Raw genomic sequence first — 20,854 nt, 5'->3', positions numbered from 1 at the left:
CTAAAACGTCTGGGTCAAAGTTCCTCCAGTCCTGCTTTAAATTGTGATGCACAATGAACAGTTGTATTAGTGTCTTTTTCTATTATTTTCTGGCCTTAAGATATTAAAGTTTAACAATTTGTGCTTGGTCATAAAGAAGAAGAAAATGTGGACACACAAATATCCATGAGCTGTCTTTTAAAGATCAACCTCCTCAAAACCTGTATTATATCAGGGATATTGTTGGGGAAAATTCATTTTCATCCACTTAATGTGAGAAATGCAGCGAGGTTCGGAGGGAAGCAGGTAATTGGGATGAATGGGAAAGATGATGTCATTGTTCCTGCTAATCAAAAAGACCTGCCTGTTTGACCTTATGAGCCCTAACTCCAATGGATATGCATGAGATTGCTCAGTAAACCAACTGCAAAGAGCTTACTTTGAAGGGGGAAACAGTATTGTTCAGATCCAAAGATTCCTGGCTGCAGCAGCACACTGTGCATCAAGAGCAACACATGCACAGCAGATGGCACGTGTTGCTAGCTCTAACCATACCACTTATTTATTATGAACTGGAAGGAAAAAAGTGGAGCCTGCTCTCAGTCCCCCTTACACTTGGGGACATATGGTCAGTGCTGCCAAAGCCGCCGGCACCAAGTCCCCTTTCAGGTCCGCAAGTGTGAGCCTAATTCTTGACCAAGCATTGCATGTATTAGGCAGTGAATTGTGGTAAATTCTGCCCAGGGCAACATAGAAATAAAGAGAATGTTAAAAATAACCTTTTAAAAATGTCCTTAAAAACCAGATGTTAAGTATATAAATGAAGGTAACATATCAACCATAAACTTTAGGGACTACAAAAAAATAATAATTATCAGATAAACAGAGCCATGGGGATGAAAGGATGAGGCATGCAAGTCATAGATTTCATTTTTTAAAAAAAATAAAAGTAAACTACAATTCCGACCACTGCACAAGATGGAAACATGGCAGTAAATAACTGAAAAACAACCTGCATCCTCTTTTTATGGGCATTGTGCAATGTTTCCATTTACAGTGGTGGAATTGAACTAGCTAAAGTCTCAGGAAATTGCTAGCCACTCTGGATCTCGAATATTCTAAATGGAATGATGGGTTGAAGGGGATGCACTGGCTGCCCTCCTGGGTTTTAAATGCTCCAGTTTTGAATCCATCATGTTATTTGCAGCAAAGCAGTGAACACACCAATCTCTCCGTCACCCATTCATAAACCTTATTATAGCACAAATCCTGGAAGCAGAGATACTAAACCTGCTCAAATTTTCCTCCTCCCAATCCTTGCATACCCAGCCTCTGTGATAGGAAAAAAGCCCACTCTCTGCTCACTAAGTTTTGAGCCTGAAATCCTAAGGCGTGGCATGCTGATGACCTGACATTTTTACACAGTGGAGGTATTCTTCCTTGCCCATAAGAAAAAACTTACAAGCTTTTCTTTTCCTTCGTTCGTTCGTTTAGTCGTTTAGTCGTGTCCGACTCTTCGTGACCCCGTGGACCAGAGCACGCCAGGCCCTCCCATCTTCCACTGCCTCCCGGAGTTGTGTCAAATTCATGTTGGTTACTTCGCAGACACTGTCCAGCCATCTCATCCTCGGTCGTCCCCTTCTCCTCTTGCCGTCACACTTTCCTAACATCAAGGTTTTTTCGAAGGAGTCTTTTCTTCTCATGAGATGGCCAAAGTACTGGAGCCTCAGCTTCAGGATCTGTCCTTCCAGTGAGCACTCAGGGTTGATTTCCTTTAGAACTGATAGGTTTGTTCTCCTTGCAGTCCAGGGGATTCTCAAGAGCCTCCTCCAGCACCACAATTCAAAGGCATCAATTCTTCGGCGGTCTGCTTTCTTTTCCTTACCAACATGCAACATGGACCAGTATCTTCTTGAGAAGTTCCATACATTTAAAGGCAGATGTGCAAGTGGTTTGGCCCAAATGTGCTGTGCAATGGACTGGCTGCAGGTCCATTTTGCATGCAAATTATAGCTTTTTGAGAAACAACTTGTATGACTGCCTTTCCACTCTGCATTTTCTGAAAAGGATTCTGGCCACAGCTGAAATAACCATATACAAAAATCCTTTGTAGTAGAAGCAGAATTTTTATTTCTTATCTTGACTCCAAATCCAGTCTGATCTGTAGATGAAGGTGTTGCGGAGTTTTGAATTTCTGGTAAAATTCTTGTTTCACTATACTGTACAGTATGAGTATAGAGATCCACAGAGGAGAATTGTTCTCCAGAGTGCAGCCCTTTTGTATTACCTGGCACTTAAAGTTTATCAATAATTCACTCTGAGTCATTAGTAGGACAAAGAATGAAAAACATTTGTTTACTTACAGTTGCTTGAAAGACTAAACTTGTGTATGCTTTATTTATTCCACACATACTTAACAACACATAGTAAACTAACAGCTGTTTCCAACTGACTAATGAGAGGGAATGAGCACTCAGCAGAGAAGCTGGGCTCTCTTTGAATTCAAACACTGGAATGAATGACTAGTTATTGCTGGATAGATATATGATCAGCCCTAAAAATGTATCCCATTTACACAAGTGGGAAGCATGTGAGGTTGCAAACAATACTTGAACAGAAGGAACTTAAGAAATCCAGCCTTTAAAAATTAAAAATCTCATTAGGAACTATTTTGTCTGGCATCAAAGAGCTTGAGCAAGGATTTTATCACTGGTTCTTTGCTGTTCATTGGTGTAGCCACAGTTCTTTAGAAGTGGGAATTGGAATAATTTTCATGACAGTTGGTGGAAACCTCATGGCAAAATCTTCTGGAACATTGAAATTAGTTGAGTGCAGTGACTCACTCTTTTTAGTCCTATGACACTGCTCTTCAGTATCTGCAGTAATAATGCAGCCTGGAAAATGAAGTATTGGGACAATTCCCTGGATTACACTTGAATTTGTATAATTGTAGAGCCATTCCTTCCTTTTTCTGCTTGTTTTCACTTATTATACCTCACCTTCCACACCCAAACCTCATGGAATAGTTCCTTGATTCTTACTCCCTCTTTCTTTCCAGACATGTTACCTTTCTTTTCATAGGCTTACAAGCGCCATCTTGTTATTGTTTATAAACCTCTTTTACCTTTGAAATACAGTACTTATGGCTCCATTCCCATTTTATAATGCAGGGAGAACTAAAGTAGAGCTGTCAGAAAATTGTGGGACTGCAATTCCTTTCAGCCTTAACAGGGATAATCAATGATGAGGTATTTTTTTGTTGTTTGTTCAGTCATTTAGTCGTGTCTGACTCTTCGTGACCCCATGGACCAGAGCACGCCAGGCCCTCCTATCTTCCACCGCCTCCCGGAGTTGTGTCAAATTCATGTTGGTTGCTTCGATGACACTGTCCAACCATCTCATCCTCAGTCGTCCCCTTCTCCTCTTGCCTTCACACTTTCCCAACATCAAAGTCTTTTCCAAGGAGTCTTCTCTTCTCATGAGATGGCCAAAGTACTGGAGCCTCAGCTTCAGGATCTGTCCTTCCAATGAGCACTCAGGGTTGATTTCCTTTAGAATTGATAGGTTTGTTCTCTTTGCAGTCCAGGGAACTCTCAAGAGTCTCCTCCAGCACCACAATTCAAAGGCATCAATTCTTCGGCGGTCAGCTTTCTTTATGGTCCAGCTCTCACTTCCATACAACACTACAGGAAAAACCATAGCTTTGACTATTTGGACTTTTGTTGGCAAGGTGATGTCTCTGTTTTTTAAGATGCTGTCAAGGTTTGTCATTGCTTTCCTCCCAAGAAGCAGGCGTCTTTTAATTTCGGGGCTGCTGTCTCCATCTGCAGTGATCATGGAGCCCAGGAAAGTAAAATCTGTCACTGCCTCCATATCTTTCCCTTCTATTTCCCAGGAGGTGATGGGACCAGTGGCCATGATCTTAGTTTTTTTGATGTTGAGTTTCAGACCGTTTTTTGCACTCTCCTCTTTCACCCTCATTACAAGGTTCTTTAGTTCCTCCTCACTTTCCGCCATCAGAGTGGTATCATCTGCATATCGGAGGTTGTTGATATTTCTTCCTGCAATCTTAATTCCAGCTTGGGATTCCTCCAGTCCAGCCCTCCGCATGATGTATTCTGCATATAAGTTAAATAAGCAGGGTGACAATATACAGCCTTGTCATACTCCTTTTCCAATTTTGAACCAATCCGTTGTTCCATATCCAGTTCTAACTGTTGCTTCCTGTCCCACATATAGGTTTCTCAGGAGATGGATAAGGTGGTCAGGCACGCCCATTTCTTTTAGGACTTGGCATAGTTTGCTGTGGTCCACACAGTCAAAGGGTTTTGCATAGTCAATGAAGCAGAAGTAGATGTTTTTCTGGAACTCTCTGGCTTTCTCCATAATCCAGCGCATGTTGGCAATTTGGTCTCAAGTTCCTCTGCCCCTTCGGAATCCCGCTTGTACTTCTGGGAGTTCTCGGTCCACATACTGCTGAAGCCTACCTTGTATGATTTTGAGCATAACCTTGCTGGCGTGTGAGATGAGTGCAATTGTCCGGTAGTTGGAGCATTCTTTGGCACTGCCCTTCTTTGGTACTGGGATGTAGACTGATCTTTTCCAGTCCTCTGGCCACTGTTGAGTTTTCCAAACTTGTTGGCATATTGAATGTAGCACCTTAACAGCATCATCCTTTAAGATTTTAAATAGTGGTATAGTGGGTACAAAACACAACAACATCTGAAGAGCCACAAGTTGCTCTCCTCTAGTGTAATCAGAACCCCATCTCTCAGTTAAATAATAGTGAAATCTGTATGATCAAGAGATCTTGATCATGTTGTAAGGGCTATATCAAATTATTAATACCAGCTGGTGTAGATCCACTTAATGAATTAGACTTGTTCAGTCAACATTTATGTAAGTGCTGTTGATTCAACTGATATACTTCAGTGAAGTGTTCCAACTGGAATTAGTACAAAGTGTCTGAGGTAATTTTTGAATCCTACTGAATGAAATCATCATATTGTATATTGTTTATTCTGTTAGAAACAGCATCAGAAGTTGGTTAGAAGGAGTGGAGGCTGTTAATGAAGTCCTATTCTAAGATTTTGGCTTAGTGGACTTGGTGGCATCTGTTTTAGTGAGAAGTCACAACTATGAGAGATAGTCATTTGGTGTAATGAATCCAAGAACTTTATGCTATGAAGTGTGAATGCCTACACAAACACACTAAACTTTACAAGCATATAGCTTTATTTTGCAGGTCAAATTAGCATACTCATAGGAAACTGTTCAAGAAGCTGAATTAATTACTTTAGTATGTTCTAGGACCAATGTTCACAGCCAAAAGTCTTGGTTAATTCAAGCTCAAATTACACTATTTTCAAAAACAGAACAAAATAGTTGATTCCATACCTTGGAGGGAAATATAACATAGAGCTCTAATTAGGATGATATTTTACTGGAGAAGAACTCCTTGGTGAGGGTTGAATTTGGTCATGAAAACAACTGGAAGGGTAAGGAAGTTCCTAGAAGCTTTTCTCTTTGTCTGGGATGTTGAGAGCAATTTCCATGGCTAAAAAAGACATCAGAAAGCGCCTGTCTAGTCTACTTTTCATGATATGTACAGATCTTATTTCAACCATCTTTATGTATCAGAGCTGTCCCTAGTTAGCACTAGGCAGAATAAGGTAGCCATCCCCGATAGCAAATATGAGATGTCGTGAAAAGACAGCACGTTACTATTTGTTTATGATTTCCTTACAGCCATGAGGAGGAATGTTGGTGGAATTTTCTGCTCCATTTGCCAAACATAACTTGCTTGTCTTTGACTTCTATGCACCTTGACTTGCAGGGATGTGAACCATCATTTGCTGTACCATCCCAGGCAGCAAAATGTCTTGCACTAATCTTACGAAGTATATTTATGATGCAGAAAAGGTGACAGTATACTGCTCCTGGAAACTCACTGCTTCATTTTAGAGCCAATTCTGTTTCATTTTAGTGTTCCGATTTTTCATTGTTTTCCTAATACTTATTTCCCCTCTTTGTGAAATGAATGCCCCCTCTGCAAAAGATGTCTATAGTTTATCACCCAAGGCACAAAAGTGCCATTCTGGATTCATTTATACACTGTCAAGTATTATCTCAAAACACCACGATTTGTCTGTTTATAAAAGTCACAGATCTGAGGCAAACACTATTGAATGCTGTCATGTAGGGATTGTTGTTATGACCACAACCTGTCGTGACTACTTAATACTGTAAGAGGCAGGTTGAAATAATGGTTTCAAGGCTACCTGTCAGTTTCTGTAGAGTTGTACACTAGACATGATATTTGTTTCCTTTATTTTTTCTTCTCTCAGTGATGCAATTTATGCAGACATTTTGATGTTCTTTCTAATGGACAATTAGAACATTGCTTCAGGTAGCAGCTACTGGAGCAGCAGATGCAACCCTTCTTCCTGAGCATCCCAGGTGTGACATCTAGAGGTGTGTATGCTACCTGGACTGTCCTGAGCCTCCTAAACTCAGATGTCATGGAACATATCACCCCAATAACTGGCAGACCTGCTGGACTCTGAACATGGAGTACGGAGGATGTAACATGCTGTCCTTTGCCTCAGCTACCAAATGTCTTCATTCTGCTTTCTAGTCATGTGAGGTTTATGGCAGCATGATTCATATCCATCCAAACTATGTGAAGAACCACTCACACAAATCCACGGAGGTCACACGGATTCCAAAGGATCTCCTGTATGGAGAATTAGTGCAGGGAAATCGCCCCACAGGGAGACCACAGCTGCAATACAAGGACATCTGCAAGCAGGATCTGGCCTTAGGAATGGACCTCAACAGATGGGAAACCCTGACATCTGAATGTTCAGCCTGGAGGCAGGCATTGCATCATGGCCTCTCCCAATTTGAAGAGACCCTTGTCCAGCAGGCCGAGGCAAAGAGGAAGTTACAAAAGCAGCAAAATCAGGGAGCTGGACAAGGCACAGATTGGATTTGTCACTCTCAAATTGGCCTTCTCAGCCACACTAGACGCTGTTCCAAGTCCTCCATACAGAGCATGTTACCATAGTCTTTTGAGACTGAAGGATGCCTAACTAACACTGCAAGAAGCCACCTGCATGAGTTGGTACATGTATGAACTAGATACAGTATAAGAATCATTCAAAAGCACTAGTTGCCAAATTAATCAATAAAGAACAGTAAGTAGAACAGGAAAAAAAAAAACACTTTTAGCATCTTACCTAACCACCCTAATTGTGAGACACACACTTCCATTGTCGCTCCTTCCCCTTCTATTGGTTGGTGCTGAAAAAGCATGGGATTTGCTGAAATTTGTGTTATATTTTCTTTTTTTTAATTTGTGCTTTTCTTGTCTTTAAGAACTCTGCTCAGTCTTGAAGAAATATCCTTCCCTGCTGGAAAGGGGAAGCACTATACTCTGCCCTGGTACAAAGCATTATTAAAAATAATCCATGCTTTCAAAAGGCTTTAAAAAAAAGTGAAAAGTCATGTGGGAAAGGACTGTATGAAACACAGTAAGGTAGTACATGAGTAGATGGAGGAAAGATATTGATAAAAATCAGATAAATACCAGAACAGAACCTGGTACAGTATTTTAGGGAGAATAAATGCCCTGTTACCCATGAAAGTATATGGGGGCTAAATGCAGTTGGGACATCCATAACTTTGACTGATCAAAGTCCCGCTAAGTCTCCAGTTGGGACTAACAGTTGTGTTTAGCCCACAGTTTCTTACAACAACAACAACAACAACAACAACAACAACAACAACAACAGACACAATAGTTGAAGAAAACATATCAACTCAAACATCACTGAGGGAAAAATTAGTAACCCATATTAGCCAGAACACAGAAAGACAAAGGTTCCCCATTTTGCGCCAATTACAAAGTAAGCCAGTAAAAGATCTACTGAATGATGCAAATGTTGTAATCGGAACAATCTCAACCAACACACTAAAGGAAACAAACCAGCTCATGTGTAGCACAGCTACCATAGTAAGCATGGAACTTGGTTACAAGCTGCAAAACTCCAAGAAAGCTCATGGCACCCCAAAATGGAAAATTCGGCTAGAAAGAAAAATAAAGCAATTATGTGCATGCAGACAGCAACTTAAAACATTTGAAAGATTCAAAACTTGAAAAAGTAAATGCCAGGCTATGCAAAATATATGACCTAGAAAGGAAAACGATTGTTGAAACTATGGAAGAATTAAAACAGTGGGTAACAGCTACGACAAAGAAAATTGAAGCATATGATGGACTCGAAACGATATAGAGAAAACGCAATTTCAAAATAACCAACGATTATTCTAAACGTCACTAGGAGAAAATGCAGAGCAAAAGAAATTAGGCCCATGTAAAGATTATGCTCTAAATTTTTGGAAAGAAATCTGGGAAAGCCCAACCGGACATAACAAAAACACCTCATGGATTAAAGACATTTGTAAAGAAACTCAAGGAAAACAAATGGATGATATTGTAATAACACCTGAAATGATTAAAAGGCAAGTAAAGGATGTGAAAAATTAGAGTGCACCTGGTCCAGATGAGCAGCATGGATTTTGGTTATTTTTTGGTAGGGATTGTTCTAAAGACAAAATTTGCATCATTCAGTAGATCTTTTACTGGTTTACTTTGTAATTGGCACAAATTTGACTTTGCTATGATGGAATCCTGACTGCTGAATGCTCTGTGAAGATGTAATCATTGTCAATCTTGGACTAAATCCAATTGTAAGTCCCAACTAGAGTAGACCCATGGAGTCGGTACAACTTTGGTAAATCAATACTTATATACCATAAGTCCAGTGTTTCAATTGGCCTACCAATTCAATTGAACTAAAAACTGGATTTAGTCCTCTGCAGGCTTTTTGGTGTCCAACAAACATGTTTCTGTTTGTCCAGGTGTTTTGAGAATGGGTGACTGTGACTGGGTGCAGTTCCCCCGTACATAAGAATATAAGAAGGGTCCTGCTGGATCAGGCCAAGGGCCCATCTAGTCCAACTTTCTGTATCTCACAGTGGCCCCACCAGATGCTTCTGGGAGCACACGAGACCACTAGATACCTATCTCCTGATACCACTCCCCTGCATCTGGCATTTTGAGGTACTACTTTCCTTTTAAGCATGGAGGTTATACAGCCCCATCATGGCTTGTAACCTGCAATGGACTTTTCCTCCAGGAACCTGTCCAATCCCCTTTTAAAGGCATCAAGGCCAGATGCCATCACCACAAGCGGTGGCAAGGAATTCCTCAGACTAACTACATGTTGGGTAAAGAAATATTTCTAGTATTGTGTGAGAGGGAAAACAGCTTCCTTCTAACCACTTTATCCATCCCCTGCATAATTTTATACATCTCAATCATGTCCCCCCTCAGCCCCCTTTTCTAAAGAGCCCCAAACACTAGCCTTTCCTTATAAGGGAGGTGCCCCAGCCCAGTCATCATTTTAGTCGCTCTCTTCTGCACTTTTTCCAGTTCCATGATGTGCTTTTTTAGATGCAGCAACCAAAACTATACGCAATACTCCAGGTGTGGCCTTACCAGCATTTTGTACAATGACATTATAATATTGGCTGTTTTATTTTCAGTCCCCTTTTTAATGATACCTAAAATGGAATTGGCCTTCTTCACTGCTGCCCCACACTGGGTGGACACTTTCATCGAGCTGTTCACCAGCATACCAAGATCTCTTTCCTGATCCATTATGGGCAGCTCAGAATTCATTAGCTGATAACTAAAGTTTTGATTTTTTGCCCAGTGTGCATTACTTTACATTTTCTTATACTGTATTGAAACGTATTTGCCAATTTGCTACCCATTCTCCCAGTTTGGAGAGATCCTTCTGGGAGCTCTTCACAATCCTTTCTGGTCTTTAGCACCTGGAAAAGTTTTGTGTCATCTGCAAACTTGGGCACCTCACTGCTTTATCCCTGTCTCCAGGTCATTTATGAACAGGTTGAAAAGCACTGGTCCCAGGGCAGATCCCTGGGGCACACCACTTTTTACCTCTCTCCATTGTGAAAATTGCCCACTGACACCTATTCTGCTTTCTGGTTCTCAACCAATTCTCAGTCTGTAAGAGGACCTGCCCTCTTATCCCAACTGTGGAGTTTTCTCAGTGGCCTTTGGCGAGGGACTGCGTAAAACGCCTTCTGAAAATCCAGATAGACGTTATCCACTGGTTCACCTACATCCACATGCCTGTTGAACTTTTCAAAGAATTCTAAAAGAAAATATTTTTGTCCTAGCCTTGTAGATAATTCTGTTTTAATGTTTTCCTCCTTTAGTAGAGCAGGGGAACTTTAACTGCGCTGATTAAAAGCCACAACCTCAGAAAGCAGATAAGGAAAAAAATAAACAGTCTTATCAGGATCGCCAATAAACAGCAATCTGGAAAACAACTCATAATTCATTTATTTTTTAAAAAATCTATAACCTTCATCACAACAGGCATTCCCATAGCTGTCTAAATAAAATTAAGGAAGAAATTATAGTACAACAGTTAGACAGGACATAAACACCATAAATCCAGCAAAGAAAATGAAATTCATTTAAAATCAGATAATTCTTAGTCTTAGATAATACTGGGAACATAAAGTTGCAAAATTCTTTCAGGTGATAGGGGTATCAGTTGTCTCTGGCCCGCAATAGAGCTTCATGACTCTATTATGGCTGAAATCCATAATGCTATGGTGCATGCTATTCCACCCCTCTAAGGGTCTTCACAGCTTTCATTTTTTTAACAGCATTCTTAGCTCATGCCCCTGAAAGGCTAATTCTCCATGTCAGGAGCCTTCCAGACCAGAACTCCATGATGCCAAGGGCTATAGTTCTATGTGAGTCCCCATAAATGGACAGATGGTTTTTCTGCTCATGAGTTAAAAAAAAAAAACCAACCTGGGATTTTGTTTGATGCCATGTACAGGTATAAATATTTGTCAATAAATAAATATCACTCTTATGTCCGACTTGTCCCTAGAAGCTCACATTAAACAATGTAACAGTTAGTCTCTAAGGTGCTGCTACGCTTTTTTCTTTTTTTGATACTTTTACTTTCTTTTTACCCATACAGTAATGTTCAAATGCAGTATCTTAGCCTATTTGTTTTACAAAGCAAACAAGCACAATGTGAGAAGCATTATCTATTGCATAGGTATTGGGCAAGGTTTTTCTGTGGGGACGGTGTTTGTCTTTCTTGCAATATTTGTCTTCTAACTGTATCAATGATAGAGAGGCATATTGTTATCTCTCTTTTCCATTATTATTTGAAAAACGTATCCGTATCAGTGACAGATAACTGAAGAGTATCAAAACCATTCAATGTTGAAAACTCTGCCAGCTGATGTCATACTAGAACTAGTTCTAAATCTCACATATGTTAAATACTTGTCATTTACTGGTTTGCTTTTCAAATAAAAGTGGTGCACTTAAATAGCTCTCTTGAAAAATAAATGTTTTAACATAAAGGATGAAAAGTCATTTAAAAGACTTTCCAGGCTTTTTAATAACTTGGCCAAGACATTAGCAGTCACTTAAATGTCACTTATTATTACAGTAATTATATTTCCTATACTATTGCATATATGCTTTTTTCCCTAAATGTTACTATTTGGGATACACCAGATTTTTGTTATTTATTTTTAATTGCTTTAAGACATAAAATTCAAAATGAAACAGAAGTTTACTGGTTCCATTAATACAACACAGGTACAGTATACTGAACAGAATTTGTGTAAGATAACAAAATATGACAGAACAGGCTCAAAACTACATTTAGTATCTGGCCTTCTTCCAATAGCTGCAGGAAAAAACTTGGCTGCAATTCCAGCAGTCATTCAGTCAGCATTCAGTCATTAATACAGAGATACAGAACTCATCAGAACTTCCTGACCACAGGCAAAACTAAGTAGAAATAAAATGAGCTCTTATATTTGTGTAAAAATTACAGCAGAGAAGAATATGAGATGCTATTTCAACTACACTATTCTTACATGGTCACTCTCTCAAGCCCCAAGGCAAGACTGATACCGTGTTTCCCCCAAATAAGACAGGGTCTTATATTAATTTTTGCTCCAAAAAAAGCAGTAGGCTTATTCTCAGGTGTTTTTTTTCCATGTACAACCATCTACATTTATTCAAATACAGTCATGTCATCTTCTGGTTTCTGCACAGTGGTGGAGGGTAGGATTCCACTTAACTAGGGCTTATTTTGGGGGTAGGTAGGGCTTATACTGTATTGTGAGCATCCTGAAAAATCATACTAGGGCTTATTTTCAGGGAAACAGGGTAGCCTCCCAAGACAGGTGAAAGTGAGGACTTTAACAATTATACATTGCTTGTCTGCATAAGAATACATTAAAAGCAGCATATAAAAATGATAAAAACAGAAGAGATCAAAATAATAGTACAATGAAAGATGCAAGCAAAACAGTTTCAAAACCAAATACCATTGAAAACACCTTATGGTGCAAACCAACAGGCTTTGGAAGGCTTTCTAAGAGGCTATAGGATACTGGACGTCCAGTATTCTTTCTTTGGTGGCAATATTGGAGGTCCAGTATCCTATGACCTCTTAGGTCCACTCACCATGACTACAGTACTGGTAGAGACAGCTGACGTTCTACAGGGTCCTTTGTTTCCCAATATGCTCCTAATCAACTATTATGCCATCCCAAGAGCTGGCATAGTACATTCCTTATCATTTGAGGCAAAGGCAATGTAAAAGCATACACTTTCTGCCCTGCCAGCTTGAATAATTAGAGTCAGCAATTAGTGCTTCCTGTGTCAACCCACCCACTAGCACTGTGATGGAGCCTACTGGTACTTCCATTCCTAGGTCTGAGCCCTCTGTTCCATCAACTCCAACAACTCCCTCCCTGAAGACCTTGTTGAAAGCACCAAGGCCAAACACTTCAACTAAGCTGTTATACTCTTATAAATGGAATGCTTTCCTTAAATTTGTTGCTTCATGGTGTTTACTCGCAGTCCCAGTTTCACTGGACACGCTTCTCAAGTTCCTTTGTTATCTCTTTGAGCAAGGTTTGGCCCACTCAACATTGAAAGTTTATGTTTCGGCTATAGTCTCATATCAGCCGGTGGGGTCTGAGGCTTCTCGTTTATTTTCTCATCATAGCCTGAAGAGGTTTCTGAGAGGTTGGTGGAATGTGAGCCCACCTATCCAACCTCCACTCCCTCAGTGGTCTCTCCAGATCGTTCTCCGTGCACTCACTCATCCTCCGTTTGAGTCCATGGCTTCTGCACACCTCAAATTTATTTCCATCAAGATTTTGTTCCTTGTGGCGATAACTTCTGTACGTTGAGCAAGCAAACTGGCCGCTCTTTGAGCTGATGCCCCTTATATTCATTTTTATCCTGACAACGTTGTTTTATATCCAGATGTGTCCTTTCTTCCTAAAGTGATTTCTGATTTCCATGTTAATCAACCTCTAATTCTTCTGACGTTATTTCCGTCTCTTTCTGATGTTGAGTGCATGCTCCATCCCCTCAATGTTTGTTTCGCTTTAGCGTTTTATATTTCCAGGACTAAGGACTTCCGCACTTCTCCTCAATTCTTCGTTTGCTTCCATGGCCCGTGTAAGGGTTCTTCTGCCTCCTCACAGATGGTCTTGAGATGGATTGTCTCTGCCATTATGTTGGCTTATGAATTGGCAGGCAAGACTCCACCGGATGTGCTAAAGGCACACTCTACAAGACCTATGGCTACTTCTACGACCTGGTTGCATGGCGTTGAGGTCCCTGATAATTGTCGAGCGGCTACTTGGTCTACACCCTCGACTTTTGTGACACCTTGCCGTCTAGACGTCAGGGCTAAGAAGGAAGCAAGTTTCGGCAGGGATGTGGTGACTTCATTGCTGCCGTGATGGCCTTCCTTCCCGTAAGTGAGCTTGCTAGTCACCCATTTGTGTGCATTCACAGAGGCCACGAAAAAGAAAGAGAGGTTACTTACCTGTAACCATAGTTCTTCGAATGGTCCTCTTTGAATCCACACATCCCACCCATCCTCCCCATTGTCTGTCACTTGATGTCTCGGGTTTTGCTGTGGTCAGAGCCTTGACAGCAGTGGACATTTTGGAACTGAGGTATTATGGGCAGGTGGCGCATGCGCGCCACGGGGCAACATCCTACTAATCACGTTTTTAAGCTCTAGAATATTCTGAGAAGTCCTGCACAGGCACAGTCTAAACCCATTTGTGTGGATTCACAGAGGACCACTCAAAGAACTATGGTTACAGGTAAGTAACCTCTCTATTTTGCTATTTGGATAGGTGGAAAAATACACCCAGAAGCTGCAATAATTGCTGCCAGTACTGCTCAAGCTTGAATCTCACATGGCCTTACGTATCTCCCCCACAGGGAGTCTGTTTAGCCACTACATTGCTGCTGGGGCTTGCGGAAAGCTCACTGCCAGCAAGGGGAATTTCTTCTATGCCCTGTGTCATTATTGCCAGAGCTTGTGCAACAAGGCGGCTCACTAGTTACAGCAGTGATGGTGGACTCCAAGCTTTGCTTTAAGTAAAATATTGGCCACAACTCTATCTATCCACTATCTCTCTCTCCCTCTCTCCCATCTTCTCATTCCTAGCTTTTTGGAGCACTGACATTGCATGATGAGAAGACATATACTATCACCTTTTCACTGAGCCAGCGAGCTCTGGCACCAACTGGAAACTTGGAGAGATGGGTGCAGAGGCTTTAAAACCAATACATACATAAACCCCCCAAACTTTCTCCTCCACTACTGGAGGAGACTACTCCACTACTCTGACATGCATCTCCCCACTTGGAGATTTGGAGAAATATAGCATTTCCTTCAGATAGTCCAAGCAACTCTAAAGTGAACTTATTAGGAGGACACTTTTTGTGGCACTACCGCTGAGAAGGCCCATCCTTTGGAATAATAATAATAATAATCTCAGAACTGCAGAGCTGGAAGGGACTCTATGGATTATTGAATTAAGTTCCTGTCAAGGAGGCACTGTGGAGAATCAAATTCCCAACCTAAACCACTGAGCTACCCAGCAGTATGTGGCAGCTATATTTCAGTGCTGGACATGGGAACAGAATCTATGAAGCTGATAAAAGTGTATTACAAACTACTTTAGGCAAAGATAGTCCATTACTGTTATTATATATTGTGGTGTGTTTTTCCCCTTTTGTGTAAAAGATTGATTCAAAACTTTTTCAAAGACCATTTGCTTTGTTCCTTCCTTTGTTCCTCAGAGACCATTGGTGATGCTGTGGCTAAAAATCTTGTAAATAAATAAATCTTGTAAATAAACTGCTGAAATTTAAGCTACCACTAGTCAACTTTTTGAAGCTGAAAAAGTTAACCACTATGGATAATGATGCATTTATTTATAAGATTTTCCTATCGTTCTCCGCCTTATCTGAGAGATAACTAGAGAACATTTCCCTCGTGTGCCTAGGGCCCTAGTAATTAATTTATTCATCTTTTTTGGAATCATTTTCCCCACAACAAACGCTCCATGCTGAAAATTAACACAGGCGTCTTTCGGATTTCTTCTACATCACTTCATTCTATAGGCTTACATACCTCTTTCTACTGTTTTCTGCGTTCCTTCACACCTCAGAACCAATTTCCCTTCTTCCTCCTCTTCATGTTGATTTGTTTCCTAGCTGCCCTGTTTCCTCTTCCTTTCCACTGCCCTCCTCCATCATCATCTGACACACTAAAAACTTATCTGAAGAAGTGTGTTTGTACGTACACATGAAAGCTTATGAAAAATAAAAACTATTTAGTCTTATAGACTTCGTTTCTGGTTTACTAAAATTTAGTGTTTGCTTGATTTGTTTCCTTTATAGTTGGGGGTGGGTGTAGATCAGCAGAAATCAGAAACCATGGGTGCATACGCAAGTCCATAAACAGCATGGCTCTCACAACCTGGGCTGTAAATACATGCATTTAACGCACATTCACGATTTACCAGCGCCACCCGGAACATTTCTTTTTATTAAAAGCCACGTTAGTCTGTATGAGCAGGTATAACACATAACAGCATAGAAACAAAAATACTGGGGCATTTTAAGACCAGCCGATGTATTTGAGTGTGCCCTTGGATACACTCACATCAAATGGGGTCCCGCGCCCTCCATAGAAACCTGTGACCGAATCACTTCCAACTTCACTATTTTCGTTTTAATTTTTGTTTTGACTTTGTTAAACATCCAAAGCATGTTCACTCGGCATTCAGTGCCAGGGATTTTGATGAGACGTTATCAGTGCACTTAGGATCATAGCCCGGTCTGGCTTTAATCCTCCCATGGCTGAAGGGTTTGCCAAGGATTGCGAGACTCGTACACTCCTGATGAATTTCACAGAAAAATCGCAGTATATCTGGTGCGTCGAGTGTAAAATCGGGGTACGCGCAGCGCCCGGAAGGCGGCGCAGACGCCACGGGATCGGGGCCACGAGGGTTGGCTCGGAGCCTCCTCTCCCAGAGCCCGAGACTCGAGCGGAGGTGGCGGGGCCGCCTCAGCTCAACACCAGCTGCTCGGTCTCACGAGCAGCCCGGCCCTCACCGGGCCAGAGAGTGTGGAGAAGCCTCCCGGCCGAAAATTGTCGACGGCCGGGTCTGGATGAGACGCCGACGAAACGAGAGGCAAGCCGTTGGGCCCTTCGCCGGGAAACTGAGGGGGGGGAGAGAAAAGGGAGCGAGCCAGACTCGGCGGGCCGCCCTTCGCCGCCCGCCACTGGGACGGTTGGTTTTTTTGGGCTGGCTGAGGTGACTGACATCGGCGGAAGCCTCCCTTCGGCCGCACGGCCGGCAGGCGGACTCGCTTCGCCAACATGCAACAGCAACCCCCCTAGAAGGAGGAGGAGGAGAGAAAGGAGTGAAGGAGGAGCCGCAGCGTCGGCGGCGGGTTCTGCTTTTTCTCTCTCCCGCCCCCGTTTCAGCTATTTGTTTCGGTTCTTCGCCTGCGCTTGTGTTTTCTTTCCGCCTCGTGTGGGCCTCTGGCGCCTCACAGCATTAAAATGGAGTCCTTCCCCAGCGAAGGTGAGTACGGCAGCCTGCTTCTTCCTCCCCACTCTCTCCCCGCCGCCGCCGCGCGCGCTCTCCCCTTTCGGCCTGTCTTGTGTCTCTGCGCGCCAGCAAAGTCACCCGCCTCTCCCTTTGCTGTTGCTCCTGGCAGAAGAGTGAGGAGTTCGGGTTGCACAGCAAGAGAAAGAGAGAGAGGAGCCGGGCGGCTCTGGAGAGGCCGGGCCGGGCTCCGAAACTTGCTGCAGAGCCCTCAAGGCCGCGGGCAGCCTCAAGGTCAAGTTGAGGGGCGGGGGTCTCAGTGTAGCCCAAAGTCTGCTCTTGAGCAAGGCGGCGGTCTCGGCCTCTCTCCCACCCCCCATCTCCCTCATAAGATTTCAAGCTTTTGAGGCAGCTCAGGCTCTGTCACGCAGCCCCGAGAGGCTAGGCTCGAGGAGGGGGAAAGTTTGGAGGGCCGAAGTCAGCCTCCTTTTTTTTTTTTTTGCCCGGGATGCTTTTGAAGCAAGGGTGCCCCTGGCTTGAAGCTTTCCAGGACCTCCCAGGGACCCTCTCAGCAAAAGAAGGCTGTTGCCTGTTAGGCTCCTTTGTCGAAAAGGAGGGGCCCGACAGTGAGCGCTTTAAAATGAAGGGGGAGAAGGAGGGGGGGCTCTCTCTGTCAACATACATTATTGGCCACCAGCCCGCTTATCTCCATGGAAAGTGACGTAAACTCTGCCCAGAGGGACAGCTTGTTTGTTGATCTTAATTTTTATTCTTCAGCTGTAGGGGCTCCTGCCTTAGAACATCACACATGAGCCATGCAGTTAGATAGCTTCTGTTGCTGCTGCTGAAGAAGCCAGATGCTTGCTTATCCCAGGAACTGAGCGAAAAGCATACTAGCAATCTTAACATTTTCTGGGATTTAGTGTAGGTGATGTTCAGAGAAGCTGAGGGTGGCAGGATACCCGAGGTTGGAAGCATCTCTTTTTTAAGACTACAACTCACAGAATTCTTGTAATGTATTTGGTGCTGGCGGAAGGCTTGTGTTTTTTTTAAAGAACAAACAACAACAACTTGTCCAGGTTCTAAATTATTCTGAAGAAGCCTTTTCATTCCTATTAAAAGCTTAAACCAGAATTATAAATCATTATTACTGTTTAGGTAATGTGAGAAAAACAACTTTCACCTGGTTGCAAGAAGTAAAGAGAAGCAAGAATAATTTCTGTGTTCTCATTGCAGAAGTTTGAACAGCAGAGTTTTGTTTGTTTTGTTTTTATTGAACTTTTAATGGGGATTCAGTATAATGATTGCAAGAGTAAGACGTCACTTTCACCTATCTATATACTGTTTATACTATGGTAGCACTAAATCTTTGTGTAACTCCTAGTATCCCTACGTATATTTCAACTGTAGAACAGGTTTTTTTTAATGCCTAAACCACATAGCAATTTAGAGCAAACAAGTGAGCTGCCAGCGTTAAATTGGAGAGACAGGATGTAAGATTAGCACACATAAACCAGTAGATGTAAACTTCTATTTTAGGGTTAAAATGTGAACAGCTTTCTGATCAAGCTTCAGTTCAGACACACATACCCCACGATACTTTGAACTGTGGTTTCTACTATCCCCAGACTTCAACAGTACTGCCTGGGGCTGGTGGGAATTATAATCCCAAACCTCTGGAGGAGTCAGAATTTTCTGACCTTTGAAAATGGAGAAAGCTTCTGTTTTCTTGATGATCTACCTCCCTTGCCATTTTTAGGAATGAATTGAATGTTAAACTAGAAAGCATGTGGAACATTCTTTACAAGTTTTTGGCATGTTAATACTTTTGTGTGAAACTTTAGTACAATAAAGATGACAGAGTTGACATTAGAATTTAGAAGACTCATCTTGTAAGTAGTTAACTATGTGACATTTTATTCTGCAGGAGTCCATGGGTAGCTTAAGTGAAGTATATGCACATGGAGTGAAACTCCTGAGAGATACAAATACATAGGGCTATATCTTACCTAAGCAAATTATATGGCCCCAGATCTATTATACCAAGATAGGTATAAAAGAGCACTTGGTTGAGCTAGTGATTGTGGGAGGGTTAAATGATTCCTTTCACTGACCAATTAATGGCTGAAATTGTGCTGCTTAGCATAAAATGTTGCACTAGTTAGGTTCATTGAATCAGCGTGGATTTGGTAACTCAACTCCTCTACGTTTTATTGATTTAAGTGGGTCTACTTTAGATGCAACTTACTTTTGAAGAACAACATGTTGACTTGGTAGAAGTACATCTACATGTGTGTTTCTTTGGGGGGATTAAATCATGTTAATTAAATATCTGTAAGATTCATATGAGTACTTGTCCTTAGATTGCACTACTTACCACTTTTATTTTCTCACTATCACTGCATTGAATGTTTGGGGGCAAGGGGAAAGGATCCTGAGAAGTTTTTAGCAGTCATATAACTGCGTAAAGTAATGGTTCCTTCTAAGTGCATTGTAAAAAGAATACTGTATACAAATGTGTTTGCCACTGTCCCCTCATCAGCTACAGAAAGTAATTAAATTATCTGTGTTTAGATAGTACTTACCATAAGTTGTGATAAGAGTCCAGGTTTCTCTGAAATAAAATTGTGAGACTAGAAGGTGACATAGATAAGTCCAGGAAAGAAGAACCTTTGTTTATAGTACCTATAGTACCTATAGCAGATAGCTAGCTTAAGATGGATCAGGAAACTTTTCTGGCTGAAGTAATCTATTGAGGGAGGGGTAGTGATACCATGCTGGTGATGGGTGGGAACAGTCATCTTCCCCCACCGCTCCATACCCTGTCCATTGTACTGTTGGGGACAGGGCACCTTTGACTTGGCAGCTGTCAGCTGCTCTCTTACAGTAGGCTTCCAGAATTGTAAGTAGTAATTTTGTTGTCCCCCCCCCCCGGGGGCTTTGCTTTCCCTTTGGTTATCTTGGATCAGGCATACAAGTGACAGAACAGAGGAGGGGGACTGCATGCCTTGGCCTGAGTGCACAATGGTTATATTGATTCTGTGCTGAGCCTGCTTGCTTTGTGTTTCTTCTGGTCGAGGAGGAATGATACAGCTGGTATGCCTTTTGGGATGTGGTGTGGTGGGGGATCACGTCCTTTTAGTGGCACATATCAGTGGGCACGTTCACTGGAGATAATGATGAAAGTGGGGAGAGGTACCCTCTATATGTTGATATTCTGGGACAAAGTCCTGGCCACTGCATCTTCGTTACGGCTTTGAGGGCTCCCCTACCTCATTGCTATATTTTCATTTTGATGCCTTTTTCTTTTTGAGCTCCCCAGTGGCATAAAAGTAGAAAGTTGTAGATTGCCCCCGCCAGTCCAATTGATAATGATTATGTGTTGTAGTATCACAGTAAGTCTGTATCTTTTTAAAAAATATTTATTTCAAATGTTCAGGTTGAGTCTTTTACATCTCCATTTTATGACAATTTGCACTTGTGGTAACAAGTTTTTCTTGATTCTTTTTAACCATTACCAAAAGTAGTAGTACTGTACTTTTTTGTGTCAGAAGCAATCCTGCAGTGCATCTGATCAACTACACCACCTTGCTGGCTGATCCTTCTGCTCCAAAAGCTGTAAAAGCAACATCAAAAAGCCAAAATTGTTTCAGTATGTTTTCTGTTTTCAGATATATGAAAAAGTTTTCTTTAGTTTGTGGCATGTTAATCAGAAATCAGGTATTTCTGTAGATCAAATTGTTCAGTGTTCTTTCTAAATAACTGAAGTCAAAGTTGCCTGAAGGTTTTTGTGGGATGTATTTATAAATATATGTTTAAATGAGTTTCAGGTTTCAGAAGTTGCTATTAT

General features: G+C 41.8%; 1 protein-coding gene across 1 annotated transcript in view; it reads left to right on the top strand.

Annotated features, from left to right (window-relative positions):
- Nucleotides 1-16,762: 16,762 nt before the first annotated feature.
- The window catches only part of LNPEP (leucyl and cystinyl aminopeptidase), a 64,103-nt gene continuing 60,011 nt past the window's right edge, over nt 16,763-20,854 (top strand). The window contains exon 1 of the mRNA XM_072992504.2: nt 16,763-17,040. Coding sequence (XP_072848605.2) covers nt 17,019-17,040 — 22 coding nt within the window. The 5' untranslated portion in view covers nt 16,763-17,018. The remainder of the gene's footprint in view (nt 17,041-20,854) is intronic.

Source organism: Pogona vitticeps, chromosome 2 (assembly GCF_051106095.1).
Source record: "Pogona vitticeps strain Pit_001003342236 chromosome 2, PviZW2.1, whole genome shotgun sequence".
NCBI lineage: Eukaryota > Metazoa > Chordata > Lepidosauria > Squamata > Agamidae > Pogona > Pogona vitticeps.
This window is presented reverse-complemented; position numbering and strand designations above follow the sequence as displayed.